At 40.5% G+C, this 19,879-nt stretch overlaps 1 protein-coding gene across 4 annotated transcripts; it reads left to right on the top strand.

The window, feature by feature from the left end:
- Nucleotides 1-1,099: 1,099 nt before the first annotated feature.
- exoc3l1 (exocyst complex component 3-like 1) lies at nt 1,100-19,781 on the top strand. Of its 4 annotated transcripts, none has more exons than XM_023153158.3 (15): nt 1,101-1,419; nt 8,043-8,218; nt 9,139-9,358; nt 10,078-10,281; nt 10,799-10,998; nt 11,084-11,302; nt 11,429-11,499; nt 11,849-11,966; nt 12,128-12,253; nt 12,660-12,760; nt 13,448-13,564; nt 14,544-14,814; nt 14,975-15,130; nt 16,128-16,264; nt 17,460-19,781. In XM_023153158.3, the coding sequence occupies exons 1-15, from the start codon at nt 1,377-1,379 to the stop codon at nt 17,644-17,646; spliced, it is 2,346 nt and encodes a 781-aa protein (XP_023008926.1). In that variant the 5' UTR covers nt 1,101-1,376; the 3' UTR covers nt 17,647-19,781. The 4 variants fall into 4 exon arrangements, with proteins under 4 accessions (XP_014264834.1, XP_023008926.1, XP_014264832.1 ...); XM_014409346.4 differs by having other exon boundaries at nt 16,068-16,264; XM_014409347.4 differs by having other exon boundaries at nt 1,102-1,419; nt 16,131-16,264.
- The last annotated feature ends 98 nt before the right edge of the window (nt 19,782-19,879 follow it).

The following is a 19,879-nucleotide window of genomic DNA, read 5'->3' as shown; positions in this document are numbered from 1 at the left end:
CCACTTGTTAACTGATGATCTAATGATATGTTTCCAGGTCCAAATGATGGATGTGGCCATGGTTGAGTATATCCTCCTCTTAATTTAGTTCACTGAATTTTATTTATACAGCACCAAACCACAACAACAGTCGCCTCAAGGTGTGACTCGATGTTTCATGCTTTGCTCTCTTTTTATTAGGATAGTTCATGTGATTTGGTAGTGATGGCAGCAGCATGGTGGTGCAGTGGTTAGTGCTTTTGCCGCCCAGAAAGAAGGTCCTTGATTCAAATCCATTATCTACCTGGGTTCTCTCCAGGTAATCCAGCTTTCTCCAACACTCCAAAGACATGCATGTTTGGCAAATTAATGATTCAGAATAACAGAGAGGAAATATCTGAAGCCCTCTCCTTTGTTCTTTGTCATGTAACGACATGATCAACAGTCCAGCTGATGTTTTGTTGTGAGCCACCGTGTTTCACCAAATGTTTTGAAATATTTTAAATTGTGCAAACATGGATTTGCCTCTATCATACTGCTCGCCATGAACTGCAGTCAGTTTAACTCATTAGATAAACTTCATAAGTCCTCCCAGTGTGCTTTGTGGGATCGTACCACTCGACATAAGACATCCTCCACCTTCTTTTCACTCCACATGTGTTTATATGTTGTTATTACTACCACTTTTACCATTATGTCTCCTGTATTGTCTCCTCACCCTGAACTCCCTGAGTCGAGTTCTGTTCGACGTCACTTCCTTTTAAAGGGGAGTTTTTCCTCCCCACTATTGGCAAGTGCTGCTCACGGGGAATCTTCTAATTACTGGGGTTCTCTCTAACATCATGGGGTCTTTACCTTTAAAAAAGTAAAAAAGGTATGACGGACTGTTGTAAAAATGAAATTCAATTCCTCTAGTTGAAAGAAAACGCTAATAATCAACTATTTATTTGCAATTGTTTTGTTGGCTATAAAACTAGAAACAATCACCTCTAACAGCATTTACCATCTTCTGCACAGGCTCCTGAAAGCAGCACATCACCCTATACCCTCCCTTTCTCCCCCTCCCTCCCCTCTCTTTCCACCCTCAAGCATTATTCTCTTCCTTTAACTCCCCCTCCTTTCCTGCCGGCCTCTCAGCAGAGGATGTGTCTGGAGAGAGAGTGTATGTGTGTGAGAGAGAGGAAAAGAGGAAAGCCTTCAGTAGAATGGATATGTGCCTTCTCTCCTCCACCCTTTCTTCTCCTTCTCCTTCTTCTTCTGCTTCCTCCTCTCCTCTTCCTCATCAGTGTCTTCCTTCACTGTCTTCCATCAGATCTGCGCCCTGGGCACCTTCAGCACCGGCCCTCAGGGGAAAAGGAGACTCGTCGGGTGGATGGGCGGCTAAAAACTGAACTCCAATGTCAGCTGGGGATCAGAAGAATGGTGGTGACAAACCAGAAGGTAATGGGACACACACACACACACACACACACACACACACACACACACACTGCTTGACTGTGGCCAACACCCACTTCTTCTAAAGCCTCTTAACAGCTAGAACCAAAACAAAGCTGTGCGTGAGGCTGCACTCTTACTTCTCTGTGAGAGAAATGAATGAACACACCAGAGGAGTTTGCCTCACACTGATGGATTGATTTGTAGTGACTGATGAAATATTGAAGAAGCCAGTGCTTGTGAGATACAGGATTCTCCCTGTGTCCAGTGTTTCTGCTGGGGGGCGAGAAAACTACAGACTCTCCAACTGTGTTTGGGTATAAAAGTTTAATTTTCTCATGACGCAATTTCAAACCTGTGAATGTTCAAATATCCATTTCACGAGGGCTTTAAAGATCTTGTATAACTGAAAGCTCCACTGCAGCTGCTGAAGTGACCGTGTGCTGTTGTGTTTAATGTCAGAAATCTCAGATATGCTGAGAACAATGACCCACAAATGTAGATGTATGCAGCCACCCGCTACATGAAGTCTACATTTTGGAGCTCTAAGTTAGCTCGGTTAGCAAGCTCCTGGCATAAACTGAATGAGTGCACAGACACAGATACCTGCTATTTAGTTATGTTATGCTAAGTAATATAAAAAACTGCAAAAAACACAAAATGCTAGATTGAACTAAAGCACAAGCTTCTTGGACACACTGTGGGTCATATTCCTTGTCACATAATTCCATTAAAATGGTCCAAACAGCACAAACCTGGTTGAGAGTTCCAGCTCAGGAAATTAGAAGAGGTGAGGCCAACCTAACAGTATCCAGTCTGGTGAGTGATTTAAAAAGAAATCACTCACCATACGGTTGTTATTAAGGGGAAAGTGCCTCTTCAGATAGAGGATTGGAGTCGATGTGGATTGAAAACACTGTAGCTTCTGCATCAGCATGTTTTTGTTGTTTGTACCTTCTTGGTTTTCTTATCACACATATATGATAAGAAACAGCATCTTTAGTTGCAGCCATCTGAAAATGTCAGCTAAATTGATCTCACTCCTTTCCACTTATATTTGACTTTTAGACCAACTACTGAACATTAAGTAGCAGCTTTAAACTCATCAGGATCTTCTCATATAAAATCAGCAGTAAATCATTTTCTGCAATCTTTGCAAAATCGTTATGAATCAGGTCTGTCTAATCGCCGTCGGCAGTTAACGATCATATTGTCCATTGTGCTGCAGATCTGTAACCTTTCAACCTCCAGAGTGCCAGAAAGCCAGGCGACCCAGCGCAGCACATTGCTGTCTGCTGAGTCACTAACCAGTACATTATTCCATTAAGACCAATTATGTTGTGTAATTCCAATTGAGGCAGTCATGTGACTAACTGTGTTCTAGCTGACTCACAGATGAGATATGATATCCTGCTTACCTGACAAGCACAACACAAAGAGTCTGGGCTATAAAATAGTCCCTCCATTGGGACAGGGAGAATTGTTTGACTGCGCAGCACTTCCCATTCCCGAATTGTTGGGTAACTCGGGATATGCTGGAAGCTATGTACATTTTTAGGCATTGTCTCTTTTTACTATATACAAGGAAGACAAGAATCCTGATTCTTGTCACTTCACTGAAGTCTTGGAATCACCTGATCTTTCACCCAAGAGACAGGGGGTCATGTGTATGATGCCATTTTTAGACTCGATAGAAGAGATATATTTCACAGAGGATGATAAATGTGGCAGGAGGGAAAAAGGAAGACCTCAGACAAGCTTTGTGGAATTAGTGAAGGAGGACATGTAGAGGAGGATGTCAGGGACATTGTGAGATGCAGGCAGATGATCTGCTGTGGCCCGCTCAGTGTTGTATTTATGTCTTGATGCATGCTCAATCATCCAGTAAGGAAATCCGCCCCCCAAAAAAGTTGATTCTGTTTATCTGGACGTAGTGTTTTGTGGGAGAAAAGTTTTGTCACTCATCTAAGTGACTTCTTCAGTCTCAGCTGACTGCAGGTTTCCCCAATCGAGGTGGCTCTTCTGTGTTGTGCCATCCGCTTCGCCAGAGATTGTTTGGGTTCCTCAATGTACAAATCCTGGCAATCCTCCTGGCACTTAACAGCGTACACTATGTTACTCTGTTTGTGTCGAGGGATTCGATCCTTGGGGTGGACCAATGGTCTTTGATCAGTGGTCATGGCAATTTGCCTATTAATGAAGAAACTGACCTCACAGCCCATTGTTCCTTCAGTGGTGCTGGTTTCAGTCATTGTGCAAATGTACTCGTTATAAAGTTTGGGAAACCTGCAGAGAGCTGAGACTGAAGAAGTCATTTGGATGAGTGACGAAACGTTTCTCCTACTGAAAACGCTACGTCCAGATGAACAGAGTCAACCTTTTGGGGGATGTTTTATCTATAATTTCTGAGGGTTGATATGAAGGTTTATCTGCAAAGTGTATTGACGATAACTATATTCTAGGAAAGTGTAAATAGGGGTTAGGTTTCTCTGTGTTGGTACTCAGTTTGTTAAATTGTATCTATTATTTATATTATTTCCTCTGTCTTCATTACATTTTGATTAATAAGGCTTTAAAGTCAAAGCTGTGTTAATGGTATAATAAGCGAAAGTTCACCAGCTCTCCAAAATAAAAATCTCATAAGAAGTCTGTATTTTTCCTCACTGAATGTAATGTTCTGTGGTGGGTAGCTCAATACTGAACATTCAGAGAAAATTATGGGAGAATATTTGGGGGCAGCTTTGGGAGCCGTAACAAAATCAGAGTGTACTTTTCTTGTGCTGGTAAATGAGAAAGCGATTAAAAAAAACATTAAGTGAGGCAATCCATAATCGCTCTTGACAGGCTGCTTCCCAGCTGGGAACAAATCTCATCACTGCACATTTCTGCACGAGCATTTCTCTGAAGCAGAGCTGCTGTGACAGAAATAATGACGCTGCCGAGGGAGTGAAACTTCTCTTCTAGCACATAATCGAGCCAATTCAAGCTCCTCTGTCATGGGAAAGGTTGTGACCAGCTTTCAAAACTTCCTTCAAATGATTTTAAACTGTGACATTTAGAATCACTCGTTCACTTGGAGCCCAGTTTGTCTAAATATGATCAAATACTGTTCCCTGTAGTAACGCAGCTAATCTCATGATGGTAATAGCCCTGAACTATAGTCACACCCAGTGAGTATAAGGCGTTTAACATGTTGTCTCTGCATTTCCGCTTGCACTTTAAAGTTTTCTTGCATGTTTTGTGTGTTTATTCCTCTGTAAGAAACACACAAACAAACACACAGTTCTTTTGCTGTAAAGAACCGCGGGATACCAGAAGTATCTTGAGTGTTGCAGGGGAAAGTGTTTTTAAGTCAAACAGAAACCTTTGACGGTACACAGCTGCCTCTGTTGGTCTGATCAATATTAAAATGAGGACGTGAGCTCTGGTTTTCTGGGGGACAAAATATACTGTTTGATCCACTGTTTGATCCACTGCAAGCACAAGAAAGTTATCAGAGGTAAAAAATAAATAAATAAATAAAATAAATGTTAAAATATGTCAGATTCCTTTTCCCTCAATCGATGAAGTTAAATGTTTATACAAGTTGAATATTTTAACTTTATGCTGTATTATTTGATTCTCAGCTGTTATATGGAATCAAGCATTTTCGTTTTGTTACTGAGTTTATTGGACTCTTTAGATGATGGGTCCACTGGATTGCTTTGCCAGGTGTCACTGAGTAAGTCGTTACTCACATGAATTAAATGTCTCACTCTCCCTTTTGTTGTGGTGCTAGCGTTACTGCGTAGGAGTGAAGTTGCCTTAAATGTTAAATATTGTTTTAATCAAACATTTTGTTTGAATCAAGAAGAAATAAAGTACATATTTTTTTGCCTTTCCACTGTGATCTCTATATTGTAGATGATTCAATATGGAAAACCTGAGGGATTGATGTTTTTCACTTGAGTTTACGGTTGTACGGCTTGTGGCTCATGGACAGTTTCTGAATATGTTTTTTTACACTTAAAGGAAGGGAAGTATTTATGTACAAAGAAGAGCACCAGCTAGCATTATTTTTTCATATAGGTACTGTCCTTGAGCTAATTAATAAACTGTGTTAAAATATTACTATCAAACGGACTTATTACAATTTTTAAGGAAGGTGTAAAGAAAGGGAGGACAAGAGAGGTCCTTTTGGATCAGATGGAGAGCAGCTTTCACTTGGTCCCCCTTGTTGCTTCCCCCCTTGCTCTGCTGTGTGTCCGCTCCCCTTGACTGTGCTGACCTCCCATCTTTAATACCATGTGACCGAGCAGACTTTTATCATTTCCTTGATTTGGAAGGTGTGGGTAGGAAGCGGTGGCATGCGGTGAGTTTTGCAGTAAGGCGAACAGAGACTTGAGTAGTATCTGTCACGGTTAACTCTCAATATTAAAATATGAATGTTGTGTCATGATCCTGGTTTTTTGACCCTGCCCGTTGGCTTTTGGAATTTTTTTAGTTGCGGACTTTTTAATCCTTTATTTAATGCCCCTCTTTGTATCCCTCTTTGTACACTCTTGACCTTTGACTTTAGTGTGGTGTATGGGTAGCAGTTAGTATTTTACTTAGAGATCAGATTATACAGGGTTTTCCTTTGTTTTTTCTTAGCGTTCCCATTAGTGACTAGTTTGTATATTAGTGTCATTGTTTGGATGTTTGTTACTTCCTGTTTTATTTTGCTAGTCTCTTATCTCATGTGCATTTTGTTTAGTTTTATTTCCCCTTGTCTCATTAGATTCTGTTTTCCAACTCCATCATGTCATGTGGAGTGTTGGCAAACCAGCTGGTTAAATTAAATACTGTCAGACATTCTCATAGATACTTATTTAAAAGCACTGTTGACACTGCACCTAGTCAACTTGCCTATTTTATGGTCAGAGCTGCCTTCCCCTCTCTACCGTCGTCACAGCTTTTCTTGCTAATGTAAGAAGTTATTAACAACTTTTTTACTCTACATGACTCATGCTGGCCAAGGTGGTTAGCAAGACCAAACTCATCACTGATGCTAAATCACTAAAGCTCATTTAGTTGCTATTGCTAGCTGTGTTTCCATATGTAGTGCATGTCATAGCTGATCTCAGAGCAGTGAAGGCTGAGCCAGATTGTTTCACACACTCCCGTCCCGTCAGCGAAAAACCAGAGTTTATCCACCAGAAAAAAAGCTGCTGTCTTCCACTTGCCCAGCTCCTGCATTGTTAATGGGAGATGAGCACAAAATTAGCACAAATAGATGAGAAGCTTTAAGATCAAAGTGAAAGGAAAAATCACTGTTTTTCAATTTGCATCTATTTTTAGATTTGATGAGGAAAGCACTGCTTGCCTTGCTTGCCCTGACAGGATAACAGTGGTAGGAAGTAATATTTATTCAAAAATAAAAGTTTGCAAAAGAAAAACAATAATTGTAAATACTTAAAAAACACAGAATTAAATGTTAAAATTACTTGCACTGTATGCATAGATTTATTGCCGTTGTATCAATCAAGCATTACCGAGTGAAAGTCATGTCAATGCAGCAACACACCCGACGTGTTGTTTCTTAGCTTTGTTATTCCAACATAGAGGTAAAAAATAAAACAGAATCTCAGTGGCTGAACTGAGATGGAAATAAAATGGAACAAATGTAGAACATCTTATTATAATAAAACATACATAATAGTTTAACTAACATCCATAATTTACTACTGCAAAGCTAGAACTTCTCTGACATGTCTAATGCAGTATAAGTTGGCGCGTGCAGATTAAAACAGATCAACATAATATAATAAACGGTGAACTTAAACCTTTGTTTGTGTTTTCTTGTCCTCTTAGAGAAATGTGCAACGACAACTCAGAACAAAATTATTCCCTGTGATGAAACATTTCTGATAGTGGTCATTTCCAGGATTATAATGCCCCCCACTGATAGGACATAAGGGCTCAATGCTTTGATGAGGATGAAAATGATATGAGAAAATGAAAATGAGATTCACTAAACACCTAAGGGAGATTTTGGAACATCAAAATACCAAATGAGGGGATATGTTTTGGAAGAGTGGTGTTCCTTCCCTCCTGTGGAGTCCTGAGACTTTGAGCTTTGAAGCTGTTCTAGTGACACAGGATGGCTCAGCAGCTTACTAACACGGCTCAGAGTCTTTTATATATAAAAATAAAATGTAATTTTTATTCTTTACATTTTACCCAAACATGAACTTAGAACTTAGTATTTTTAATATATCTTGTGCTAGAAGCAAGTAGTGGATAAAACACGCCTCTTTGCGGTGTGTGTGACACTGACTGTATATAAAAGATGTTTGTAGCTTTGAGGGCTGAAGTTAATTAAACCTGCATTCTATCTAATGGCCAACAGGGGGTGTTTCAAACACAACAGACTGGAACAGAACAGAAAGGCCAGGAGGAATCAACCTGCTGCTCACTTCCTCTACGACTTCAGTAAAAGAGTTTATCGTCTCAGTCACAAGTTTCAACACTGTGATGTTCATGGTGTAAATTACAGCTTGAAAAGACAATAAAACAGAGTATGCTTAAGGGCAGGCCTGCCTCTTTATGGGCGAGTTGCTTCACTATATCTCCCTGCCTGATATTTTCTTCTCTTTGTCTCTCAGACATGGTGCCACAGCCTGAGGTGTGGCCTGAGGTGGAGAGGGCAGAGTGTTTGGCCCGCGGCGCTGCCCTGAAGTGGGCGTCGGGTGTTTTCTGTCGGCCTGAACATCTGGAGCGACTCAGTCAATACAGGAAGAGAGAAAGTCAGAGGACAGCGTCCGTTCACACCAGACTGAAGGTGACAACACAGTCCACAAGTACGCATCAATGCACAATAATGGAGCAGTAGTTTAAAGCAGTTTAAATTATCCCAATAAGGCACATAAAAGAAACCTAATCTACTCTTCCTTATTTTCTGTTGCATACAGTGCTGCAAAAAATATTTGCCCCCTTCTTGATTTCTTTCTTTTTTTCTTATTCGTCACACTTAAATGTTTCAGGTCATCAAATAAGTTGTAATTATAGTTATAACCCAGTTCAACAGAAAATGTGTTTTTAAAGTAATGATTTTATTTACTGAGGTGAAAAAAGCTATCCAAAGCTACCTGCCCCTCTTCTTAAATCATGAATTAACTTTGATTTTTTATCTTGGAAAGCTGAGTTCAAGTTCCGTTGCCACACCCTGGACTGATTACCACCAGACCTGCCGACTCAAGAAATCACTTGAGATTTCAATGAACAGCACATCATTCTGCAATCTAAAGAGACAAGTGAGAAACAAAGTCACTGATGTCTATTAGTCTGGAAAAGAAAGATATTTCTAAGACTTTGGGACTCCACTGAATAATTATCAACACCACTTGGAACAGTGGTGTTGATAATTACCCTAAAAGTTCGTCGATGACTCATCCACGAGGTCACAAAAGAACCCAGAACAACATCAAAGACCTGCAGGCCTCACTTGTCTCGGTAGAGGTCAGAGTTCATGATTCTTCAGTAAGAGACGAGGAAAAAAATGGCATCCATAGAAAAGTTCCAAGGAGAAAACCACTGCTGACCAAAAATCACGAAAACCTTCAGGAGGGTTTTTAGTCCCGTTACATCCAATCACAAGAAAGATGGCATGTAGGGAGGTGGAAGGACAGAGGAAAAGTTTTGCTGTTTTTCCGTTTTTTGTAAATAGACCTAACATTAACACTGCAATCCCTTTCTTTCCAGTCCATGGTCCAGTCGTACCTGGAGGGAGTGGGCTGGGGTCTGGAGCAGCTCCGCGAGGCCCGGACTGAGCTGAGGGAAGTGTCACGTGATTTGAAGAAAGCTGGACTGGAGTCTGATCAAAACACAGAGGGGGGAAGATCTCTGGAGAGACTGAGAGAGGTGTCTGCAAACCACAGTCAGCTCCTCACTGCCGTTAGCAACCTGCCACGACTTTACTCCGGTGAGAAGCAGCTGTGTGGATGAAAGTAGGATCCCATGACGAAAGTGACTAACGTAGATGTCCCTGTCATCACGCTTTGCATACATACATGCATACATTTGCCTTAATCCTGTTATATGATGAGCAGATTATTATAACTGGTTTTAATTTGACATGAAAGGACTTTAAATCTAGAGATGACATCATTTTACACAGTTTTATGCTGGAACAGGATTTCAGGAAAACTATTTGAAAGCTGACACTAACACCATAAAACATTTACATTGATGCATTTTGGCAAATTTACTGTGACTTTGTTTGTTTCTGTGTGTTTTTGATTTGAAAACATATAAAAAAGGTGTCCCACTGCTCTAATGTGTATTTTAAGGATACTGAGTTTTCCATGCTGACGCCTTAAAAGCTTTAAAAGTGTGTGAATATGACATTTACGCTATTGCTGGTTGGAAAATCCCCTTATTTTTCTGCCTGATATTCAGAGGTATGTCTGCGTGCCTAAAAGAGGTGTTCTGATTGGCTGCCCTTTGCAGCCATGTTTAAATGGCAGGTGGGTGGGGCTTCTGATGTCACCGTCAGCTATGATGACCGTATTACGGGATATCCACTCATAATGACTTCATACAGAAACTATAGCGCAGTGTAAACCTTTTCATGTTTAATAATTCTTTTGGTAATTCTTATAGTTCCATGTAAACCACCTCCACATACTCTCTATTGCCCAGTGCGTAGCATGGTGATGGAGACAGAGCGCCTGGTGGAGTCCCGGCGGCTGTTGGAGGCCCATGCCAAGCTGATGGATCTGGAGTACTTGCAGGATGATATTCTATGGCAGCTCAACAAGGCCGCAGGAGGTGCACTCAGCACTGAAGACCAGGAAGTGGTGGCCAAATATTTCTCTGGAGTCCGGCACCTGGTCGATGCACTGGGTGAGGAACTCATTAAGATATGGGAAAATCTGTTCAAGCTCAACCATCATTTTTTGTTAAAGTTCCTCTCCTAGCAGCCTAACAACACATCACTGTTAATCAGATTTACATGTTTCTGTAAAAAAAAAAAGACCATTCATTCATATAAGTTGCTTAAAGTTGTTGAGACATGGTTTTAAATAACTGACCTTCAGGCATTTGCAGCTGTAGCAACCAGTTTTGTTCTGGAAAGAAACCTTTAAAAAATCTTTATTGATAAAAGAAAACAAATGATAACATTCAGCGATATTTAGTATGCACCCAGGATATGCAATAAGCTTTACAGTTGACTTTTCTAAAGCAAGAATACATCAAAGAAGCGTGTAGAAAAAGCAGTGTCATGGAAAGAGTGCCATTGGGTATTAGCAGCTTTAATAAAATCTTTAATCCCAGCTTCTGTGGTCCTGATGATGAAAGCACAAAGTCTGCTGGTTGAAACCTGATATCTTCATACTCCACATTCATCCTGGCGCTGCAGGGAAGGAGCTGTGGGCGGTGGTGAGCAGTGCTCTGGCTCTGGCCCGACAAAACCCCACGCCGTTTGTATCCGCTGTGAGAATTGTGGAGCGGGAGGAGGCGCTGGACCAAACTCTGCTGGAGGAGAGGGGAGGCGGCGGAGGCAACAGCAGGCCCCTACCCCCTGGACGACCTCGCTGCTGGAGAGCGTGCTTCTTCAAGGTCAGCGGCACCTGATACAAACACTGTTACCAAGTTTCTGCTTTTGAATATACAAATGTATGTCTCAGTTCACTCATACTCCCAGGTACTAGAGGAGGCGGTGGCGGCGCGGTTTCGCAGTGTTTCCTATCTGCACACACGTGGTCCGGGTCTGGCAGGTCACCTCTCTGCACTGCAGCACGGCATCATGGCCGACCTGGCCACCGTACGCCACCTGCTGGAGCACTGCGTCCCGCAACAATACAAGCTGACTGGAGCCTACTTGAGGGCCAGCCACCGCTGTTTACATGCCCACCTGACACAGGTCGGTGAAATGAACAATGCCACCTCATCATGAATACTACAGATCTGTCTTCTTCTGTCCAGGTCAGTGTTTTTTTAAACACCGACCACCATCACTGTCTACATGTAAGTGATATTTGTGGCCTAGGTTAGCAGCTGGGACCTGGAGAGCGGTGAAATCTTCGCTGTGCTCAACTGGGTGCTGCACATCTACAACAGGTGAGGCTCGTGATCAGAATCTGTATTTTATCCTTTCTCTGTTACCATAAAGTTTTTTAGAGTTTTTCAGGATATTTCTAAGCAGCAGTTTGGAAGATTTTAATCTTGAGCTAATCACAAGATTGGAAGAAAGAAGAAACAAGAGATACAAAACTTTTCTTTCAAATCTCTGTTTTGTTATTACTGTGAAGTTATGGACTTTTATTAGCATGAAACGCCACCCTTTGGCTGAACTCTGCAAACCCACGTTCAGCCATTAATGTCACAAGAAGCTGCGAGTTCATTAATACTTCATTACAATGACTATTAAAGCCACTAAAATCTGAACGTGGCAGTCTTGTTTTGGCAGCCCGGACATGATGGGTCATCCTGAGCTGGTGACGGAGATGGAGAGAGAAGAGCTGAGGCCTCTAATCTCCACAGAGGGACTCGAGCAGCTGCAGAGCAAATACGTGCAGAGTGTTCGGGTGAGCACTGGATACAGTCTGCATATACAGAAGACAGATGTTTTATATATTGAAACTGTCTGTGTTGTTGCATTAAGTACACATAGTCTGTGTGTGTGTGTGTGTGTGTGTGTGTGTGTGTGTGTGTGTGTGTGTGTGTGTGTGTGTCATTGCTGCTGTAGAAGAGTGTATCTGAATGGATGCACAAAGCTCTGCAGGTGGAGCTGCAGGACTGGCAGAGGGACCAGGAGCCAGATACAGACCATGAGGGCTTCTACCAAACAAGCCTGCCCACAATCATCACACAGGTAACCAGTGCTATAAAAACATCAGATAAATACAATCACAGATCCATGACGTGGAGCAAATTTTACACATTTGAAAGTTTCTTTAATAAACCTTTAAATGAGCATCTCACAATCCTCGCATGCAGCATGACTGTGGATTCTGTCCTGGTTTTGGAGCTGGATAATGTAATCACGTGATAATGTAATCACAATGATGATCTTCATCCCTGTCCACACCCTGCAGATTCTGTATGTAATGAAATTATGTGCTTCTTGGAAATGCACTGGCAGAAACAAAGATCTCACATTCTCTGCTATTAAACTTAGTTCAAGTTCCCCACTGAATGTAGAGTTGGTGTGGACTTCTCGGAGTGTTTTATATAACTATGCTGTGTATTTTGTGTGGATTTGTGTGTCACGGTGGTAGATGCTGGAGGAGAACGCCCGGGTGGCTCTGATGATCGGCGAGTCCCTGCGAGATCAGACTATACAGATGGGACTGTATGAGATGGAGAACCTCCTGAACAGGTGTGTGCGCATGGACGTTGTGTGTCTGTGCTCCTGAACATACTGCACCCAGCTTTTGCTTAGTATTTGCTCTTTAGACCAGGTTACACTGTTTGTAGACTTCAAGTCAGATCAAGTTTTATCATTTCCTTATTGCTGCTTTGTACACTCACCAGTCATTTCAGTAGATGCTCCTGTTTAACTGCTTATTAACAAACAATCACGAAAACAACTCAGTGGATTTAGACATACAAACATGGTCAAGACGACCTGCTAAGGTTCAAACTGCTCTGAGACTTTCAGTCACATCAAACATCAAACATCCATCTCTAGGGTTTAAAGAAAATGGTCCAAAAAGAGAAAATGTCCCAGTTTCTCTAGAAGAGAATGCCTCAAAGTCAAAGCAGAATAGCCAGTGTGGTAGAAGGTTCAGGTTAATGACTCCACTTAACAGAGGTGAGGCCTAGCAAGCATGGATCAGCTCATGCCACCTCTGTCAGGATACCTTTCAGTCAGCATGGATATGCCCCTAAATCCAGTATCCAGCTGGATTCATTAGTCTGTTGGGGTTGACTCTTTTTTTTGGAGCATGCCTCTAGTGGGAAGTTAGAAGAACTACAGTTTATGCTCTCCCTGCTGCATTTTTCAGCTCCGGAGGTTTCCTTTTGCAATAATTTTGTGAATCATTACATCTACTTTAACCTCCAGGTTTCGTGAAGCTCTGGTGGAATTCGGAAAGGAGCATCGCAGGGATCTGAGCAACAGCAAAAATAAGTTCTACCTCCACTATCTGCTGGCCTCCATCAGCAACTGCATCATCCTCAAGTAAGTTTGTAGTGGAAGATCAGTGCAGGTGTGGAAGTAAGTAGTCACCACACACAGGAGCTTCTGATTGATAAATGCTCCAGGACGTGCACACTCTCAGTGCTCTCATGTTGAATCGATCCATCATTTGATGGTGTGGGGTCACTTATTATTTCTTAATATCACTTTGAAAAAACTTAAATAGAAATGGAAGAATTCCACTGGGAAGTTCTGAAGCAAAGACATCCCAGTGCCTCTACATGCAGTAGTGGTTCCTTTGCATATTTTTAGACTTTGGACATAATCCCGATGCACAGGTTGAGTCCTGATCTTTATTATGAGTTTAGCTATAAGTCACACAACAGTTAGCCATTAATAATTAACTGTCGTAATGTAATTTTCTGCACACTGGCTTGGCTCTAAAGCCATGACAAAAGAGGAAGATACAGGGTGAAGGCCACTAAATACTAATTTATCTTGGTATCAAATTAAAAATAGACAAAGAAAAACCTAACTGTGAGGTGAGAATCATCAGTAATGATGACGTGTGTATCTGGACATGTTGAGTGGCACAAAGCAAAGATCTGTGTGAAAGAAAAGCCGCTGATGGTCTGAGGAAGGGTGGAGTTTAATTGAGGAAACACTCCAGTTGAGCTGATGTTCTGCTCCACCCATCGGCATGGAAACGTTATAAGCAAGCAAGCAGACCATCACAACATGAGGGTGTATGTCATGTGAGACACAGTGAATAGCTGCGCCTGTGAAACGGTATTTGCTCTAAATGTGATTAATTTCAGGAGCCTCGAAGCACCGCCTTTCAGTTTTCCAGAGATGAAGATCATGGCACGGAATCTGAGTGTCCTAAAAACAGCTTGTTTAGTGCCGTATGAGACAGCTGTAGTGACCTGCCAGATCGGTGCAGTGAACAGTTAGATCGATTTGAGGAGCAAAGATGTGTGTGGTCTCAGAGAGGATTAATCGTTGTTCACTGTCGGTGCAGGAAGTCCACGGAGAGCCTGCAGCAGCAGCAGTCGTCCCAGTCGGCAGGCCAGTTCACTCGCACTCCTCCTAACCCTCTGGCAGCTCTGGACCGGGCGGTGCGGCGGGCGTGCCGGCTTGTCATGGATCAGCTCTTGCTGGATTTGAAGCCTTTCCTCCCAGGCCTGCTCACCCGACCCTGGCTGGCTCAGGGAGACCCGACCCCCAAACTTTGCCGCGTCCTGGAGCGTCACCTGGAGCTGTACTTGCGCGTTCGGCCTCCCTGCCGGCAGGTATCAGATTCAGAGAGCGGTTTAGAAATGTACTGTGTGTGTCGAGGGTAAAGGTGGTCTAAAGGTACAGAACCTAATAACCGAAGAAAGTGTAAATAACCTCCAAAGACAGGAATAAGTCTCATAGTGCATATTTATTTTATACATTCTGTGTGTACAGCGTCTGCAGGAAGAGGCCCAGTGGCTGATGGTGGTGGAGTACGTCAGGGCTCTGATGCAGAAGAGGCTGGTGTGTCGTAGTGGCGAGGAGAGGAGGCAGCTCGCTCAGCAGATGCTTCAGGACGACCAGCTGTTCAGAGAAATCTTCCACAGCCTGGTGGGTATAAAGTACTATTACACAATATTATTACACATGATTCAGAAAACTGTACCAGGTTATGTAACACTGAACAATATCAGTATGTTAAGGTTGAGACTTTGTAGAAATATGAGTACTACATTACTCATACTACAATAAAATGTATTTTATTTAGGCCCGTGCTGGTCAATATTCAATTAATTTAACAGATTAACAAAATACACATGACATGTAACATTATAAAATGAACAAGGACATAAAAATGAAATGAAATGGAACAAAATCAAGTGATAGTTTGAAATAAAAATGAAATAATTAAAATAAGATTAACATAAAAAAAGAGACCAAATCAAAGGATGTAAAAGTAGAAAAGTAATCATGTGAATCATGAAATTACAAATGCATAATTAGATAAACATTGACGTACAATTTAACTAATTTTTGAACATTTAAACAATATATGATGAATTTTTTTTTTAAATTGAATAATCTAAAGTATAATAAAACTAAAATATGACATAACATAAAGAAATTGAGAAAAAAATGGAAAAATGTAGAAATAAAAATATATAAATGAAACGAACAAAGTTAAAAAAAGATGAAACGTGGGATTATAGCTTTATGAAATAAACACATTTTTAAAGCTATATTGTGAAATAGAAACGTAATATGAATTACTGCATGACAAAATTAAATACTTCTAATACTTTTATTGTTAACTACAAATTAATTAATAAATTCATTGGTAGAACAATTATTTTTAAAGAAGTGGTCAAATAAGTTTCTTTGATAATAACACGCTGAGTAGAAAAATCATACATAAGTATTTTATTTACTGATTGATTTATTTAACATTGAGCACTTTGGGGTATTCGTATACATATAGTTTGCCGTTGTACTGCATGAGAATCGTGTTTTCGTCTGCTGCGATGTCTTAACTGAATAATTTCCACAGAATATTCATACCTGTCCGTGCGCGATCACTCAAAGCCACACGTGCATCGATCTGTCTCAGCAGGAAGGTGAAGGGTCAGCACCTGAAGTGAACCCTTTGGCCTTACTCCCTGTCCTGGCCGAATTCATCCGCCTCAAAGACCCCAACATGCTCACACTGGAGGTGTCTGGACTTGCAGCCAAATATCCTGACATCAGGTAATCAGCACCTCCTCCACCCTAACTGCTGCTCATTCTGTAAGCTTGATGTGTAAAACAAATACTGCCAGTGTTGTTCAGAAGAAAGTTGTATTGTAGACGTCATACGTCAGCTTTCAGAAACACCGTCTTTAATAAAGCTGCCACAGCCCTGATTGTCTTTGGTTGTTCAGTGAGTGAAGAAACAACAAACAACAGAACAAATTCTTCCAAAGTGAGCAGACAAAACGGGACGTTTCAAGAAGTCTTTGGGTTGTTTCTGAGGTTTAATTCATCTCATAATCAGTCAGTCAGCACGTTTCAAAGGAGAAAAGCCTTTTTTATGATTGCACGCACCACAGGAGTAGGAAAATAACTTACCTGAACAAAGCTGCAAAACGAAAAACCCAGACTGAACAGAGCCATAACACGAACTCGCTGCCTGCTGACCAATCAGGCCTCTAGAAATTAGCATCACCGTTGGTGGAAGATCTCTCAGACCTCTGTGAGATGACAGCAGGAGGGTTTAAAGTTCTTTAAGCACATCTAAAGTCTTTAATCTTTTTTATTGTTTCTCACCACACAGGTTTGCACACGGACAAAGCCTGACATTTAGTTTTTATACTTAGTCTATACTCACTTTCAGGCTGTGAGACATGAGGCATGATATTAAACAAGGCATAAAGTGTGACATTTATGGAAAAAAGAGTATAATAAGGTGATGTGAATTAAATAAAAATTTGATTTTAGATAAAATGAAATGGTCTGAATTAAAGTAACGCTGTCAGGTGAAAAGGTGAGAAAAATCAATGCGAAATAAATAAACTCATATATAAAACAGAATGATCAAAAGCATAAACATTGTAGAAGGAAAAGCTAAAATCAAGTGACATTGTGAAAGAAAAGGTATCATCAAAGCGATGCCATACGATTTAAAATGATCTGGCTGTAACTCAGGAAGTAGAGCAGGTCATCTGCTAATCGCAAGGTTTGCGGGTCGATCCCTGCCCAAGCCAAATATCCTTGAGCAGGATACTTACCCCAAGCATCCATCGGAGCATGAATGTGTGTGAATGTTACATAGAAAGCACTTACATAGACCTAAGAGCTTGTGTGAATGAGGTGAGTTGTGTAAGGTGCTTTGAGTGCTGTGTAAGAACCAGTCCATTTCCTTTGGTGAATAATGTAGAAAAAGATTTTGTGTTTGTTCTCTCAGTGAGGAGCACGTGTCCGTGCTGCTGGAAATCCGAGGCGACGTCTCTCGGGACATCAAAGGGGCTGTACTGGATTTGCTGGAGCAGAGCGCTCCCCCTCTTCCCGTCGGATACCGACCCATCTTCACTGACATCCTGGTGCCTCCCTCCACCATGGCCTTCTGCCTGCCAACTGCCAAGTGTGCATAGCTGCAGGGGTTTCGTGTAAAAAGCAGGGAGCTCCTAAATAAACACTTAGAAACAGTGCTGAGCAGAGTCTCCAGCTCTCCTTATTTATTCAAGATCTCGGTGATGCACATGAATTTATTTCTCCTCCAGCTTACCAGGGGTTTGAGGTGGCGACTTGCTGGTCCAGGTCTAATATCAGCTGCGAGGCAGGGGTTGTTTTGTTTGCCTTAAGTCTTCTATACTTCCAGAAGTCGCTGTCAGAGTTTTCTGCAGTTTATACAACAGAGTTAACAGGACGTGGATGATTTTTAAAGTCCGGTAACAGGACTATTGTGCACTTCATACACTCTCTGTAGCCCCATTTGGATGGAATTTATTTCTCTTTGGCAGGTTGGGTGATTTTATTATCAGTCCACACCATATATGACTTATTTTTCTCTGGGGATTATATTATGATCAAAGTGAAAAAGTATTCAGCTTCAGGTAAGTAACCTGTTCTCTGAACTCTGTTTTCCACTTTCTCAAACTGTCACATTAACAGCGACCAGACGCCCTGTAGTTCTGTTATTTCTAAGCAAATGATAGAAGATAAATAAATGTGTTCATCTATTAACATTTATTTGTTTTTTATATTTTTCCTACCTGAATGTTCGTGTCCATTACAATGAGAGCGAATTACTAAAGGTAAAGAAATACAAACAGAGAAACTGAGCGACTGGGTAAAGCAAGAAGAAATCCTGAGATTAAAGTCATACAATTCTGAGAAACACACATGTATGATTTGTGGGGGAAAAATAATATCAACACAAGAAAGAAAAGGAAAACAGAATTTTTATGATGGGAAAAACATCTAATTTAACAATTTCCAAGTAAAATGTAGGTAAAATTTATATCTTTCAATTTGTTTAAATATCTTTAAAAGGAAATGTTAGAACACAAGCAACAGCTTTCCAGTCATTAAGAGAAACAACAAACTACGTTTCAAAAGGAGTTTAAATACTGTGATTTTCCCTTAACCTTCAATAGTCTCGATACGCTGTCATATTTTCACAGACTTTAAAAAGCTGTTGATGTTATTCGTGTCCAAATGGGACTTTTGGTTCAGGTTTAAAGTGACAAACAGCACAAACAGGCCTGCACGCTGCCTTCGTTCTTCTTCATTACCCACCATGTTACTGGTTAAACGTTATTTCTGCTTCCTGTCACTTTAAAGAGTCAGCGCTGAGCATTGCTTTGACCTGCATGAGTAAAATCTCACATCAGCATAAACGTTTCTATGTGAAACAAACAATCTGCCTGGATAAACTGCACCAAAGTTTTTTGATCATTTCTTTGTGAGAAAACATTTTTAAGACTCAAATTGCTGCATATTAGATATCTTTATATAAACTAAAAACTTCCTACTGAAAAAAAAGACACTTTTAAACTTTTTTTGTGGAGATTTTCTTCTGATTTGAGGGAAGACAGAGGTTATGGGACAGATTTATGATATTCAGATAAAGCATAACTCTTATGTAATGTATATTGAAAACCAAAGCTTTCAAAATGAAAGAAAAAGACATGAAATAAAGAAATGATCATATAGAAAGTGGCATTATGAAAGAAAAGTGACAAAAAAATAAAAGATGAGAATGAAATTAAACTGAAAATAAGAAATATTAAATACGTGGTTGGATTATTAATAAAAATGAGACACTGATGAATCATTAAATATATAAGTGACATAAAATATAAAAATATGACATGAAACAATGGCATTATGCATTGAAATGTTAAAATTAAGGTGACATAAAAATGGATGATAAATTAGGAAAGTGCATACATTAAAAAAAAGAACAAATGAAAGTGTGTATAAGTTATAGTTTATTATTTAAAGATGAACGTGGTTTCTCTTTGAGATTTCCCAGCTGTGAACATCCCACCAGAGCAGCTGCTCTGTAATCACTCTGAAACTGTGTTTTCATTTCAAGCTTGCTGTTTGTACCAAATGTTGTTTATCTCATTTTTTTAGAAAGTATTTATTGTATTTATGTAACAAAGTCAACTGTTGTCTTTTGTTTGGTGTTTTGTTATTGGTTTTACATTTCTGGTTCAAAGCCTCTAAAGAGCATAAAGTCTGTTCCATAAGTGTTTTAATAAAGTCTTTATCAAGTAAACTTTGTATTTCTATTATTAAAAGCATAAGGCACATATTAAGTATGAAATCACTATCAATCAGCAGATGCAGTGTTATTTATTTATTATGTTCTTTACT

This window comes from Maylandia zebra, linkage group LG7 (assembly GCF_041146795.1).
Source record: "Maylandia zebra isolate NMK-2024a linkage group LG7, Mzebra_GT3a, whole genome shotgun sequence".
Classification (NCBI taxonomy): Eukaryota; Metazoa; Chordata; class Actinopteri; order Cichliformes; family Cichlidae; genus Maylandia; species Maylandia zebra.
This window is presented reverse-complemented; position numbering and strand designations above follow the sequence as displayed.

What these genes read in the sequence shown, in the direction of transcription:
- exoc3l1 (XM_014409346.4), top strand. Translation starts at nt 1,377, where the DNA reads ATGTCAGCTGGGGATCAGAAGAATGGTGGTGACAAACCAGAAG. An exon ending in TGGTGGTGACAAACCAGAAG is followed by an intron (nt 1,420 to 8,042) that starts GTAATGGGACAC and finishes TTTGTCTCTCAG; the next exon opens with ACATGGTGCCACAGCCTGAG. An exon ending in CCGTTCACACCAGACTGAAG is followed by an intron (nt 8,219 to 9,138) that starts GTGACAACACAG and finishes CTTTCTTTCCAG; the next exon opens with TCCATGGTCCAGTCGTACCT.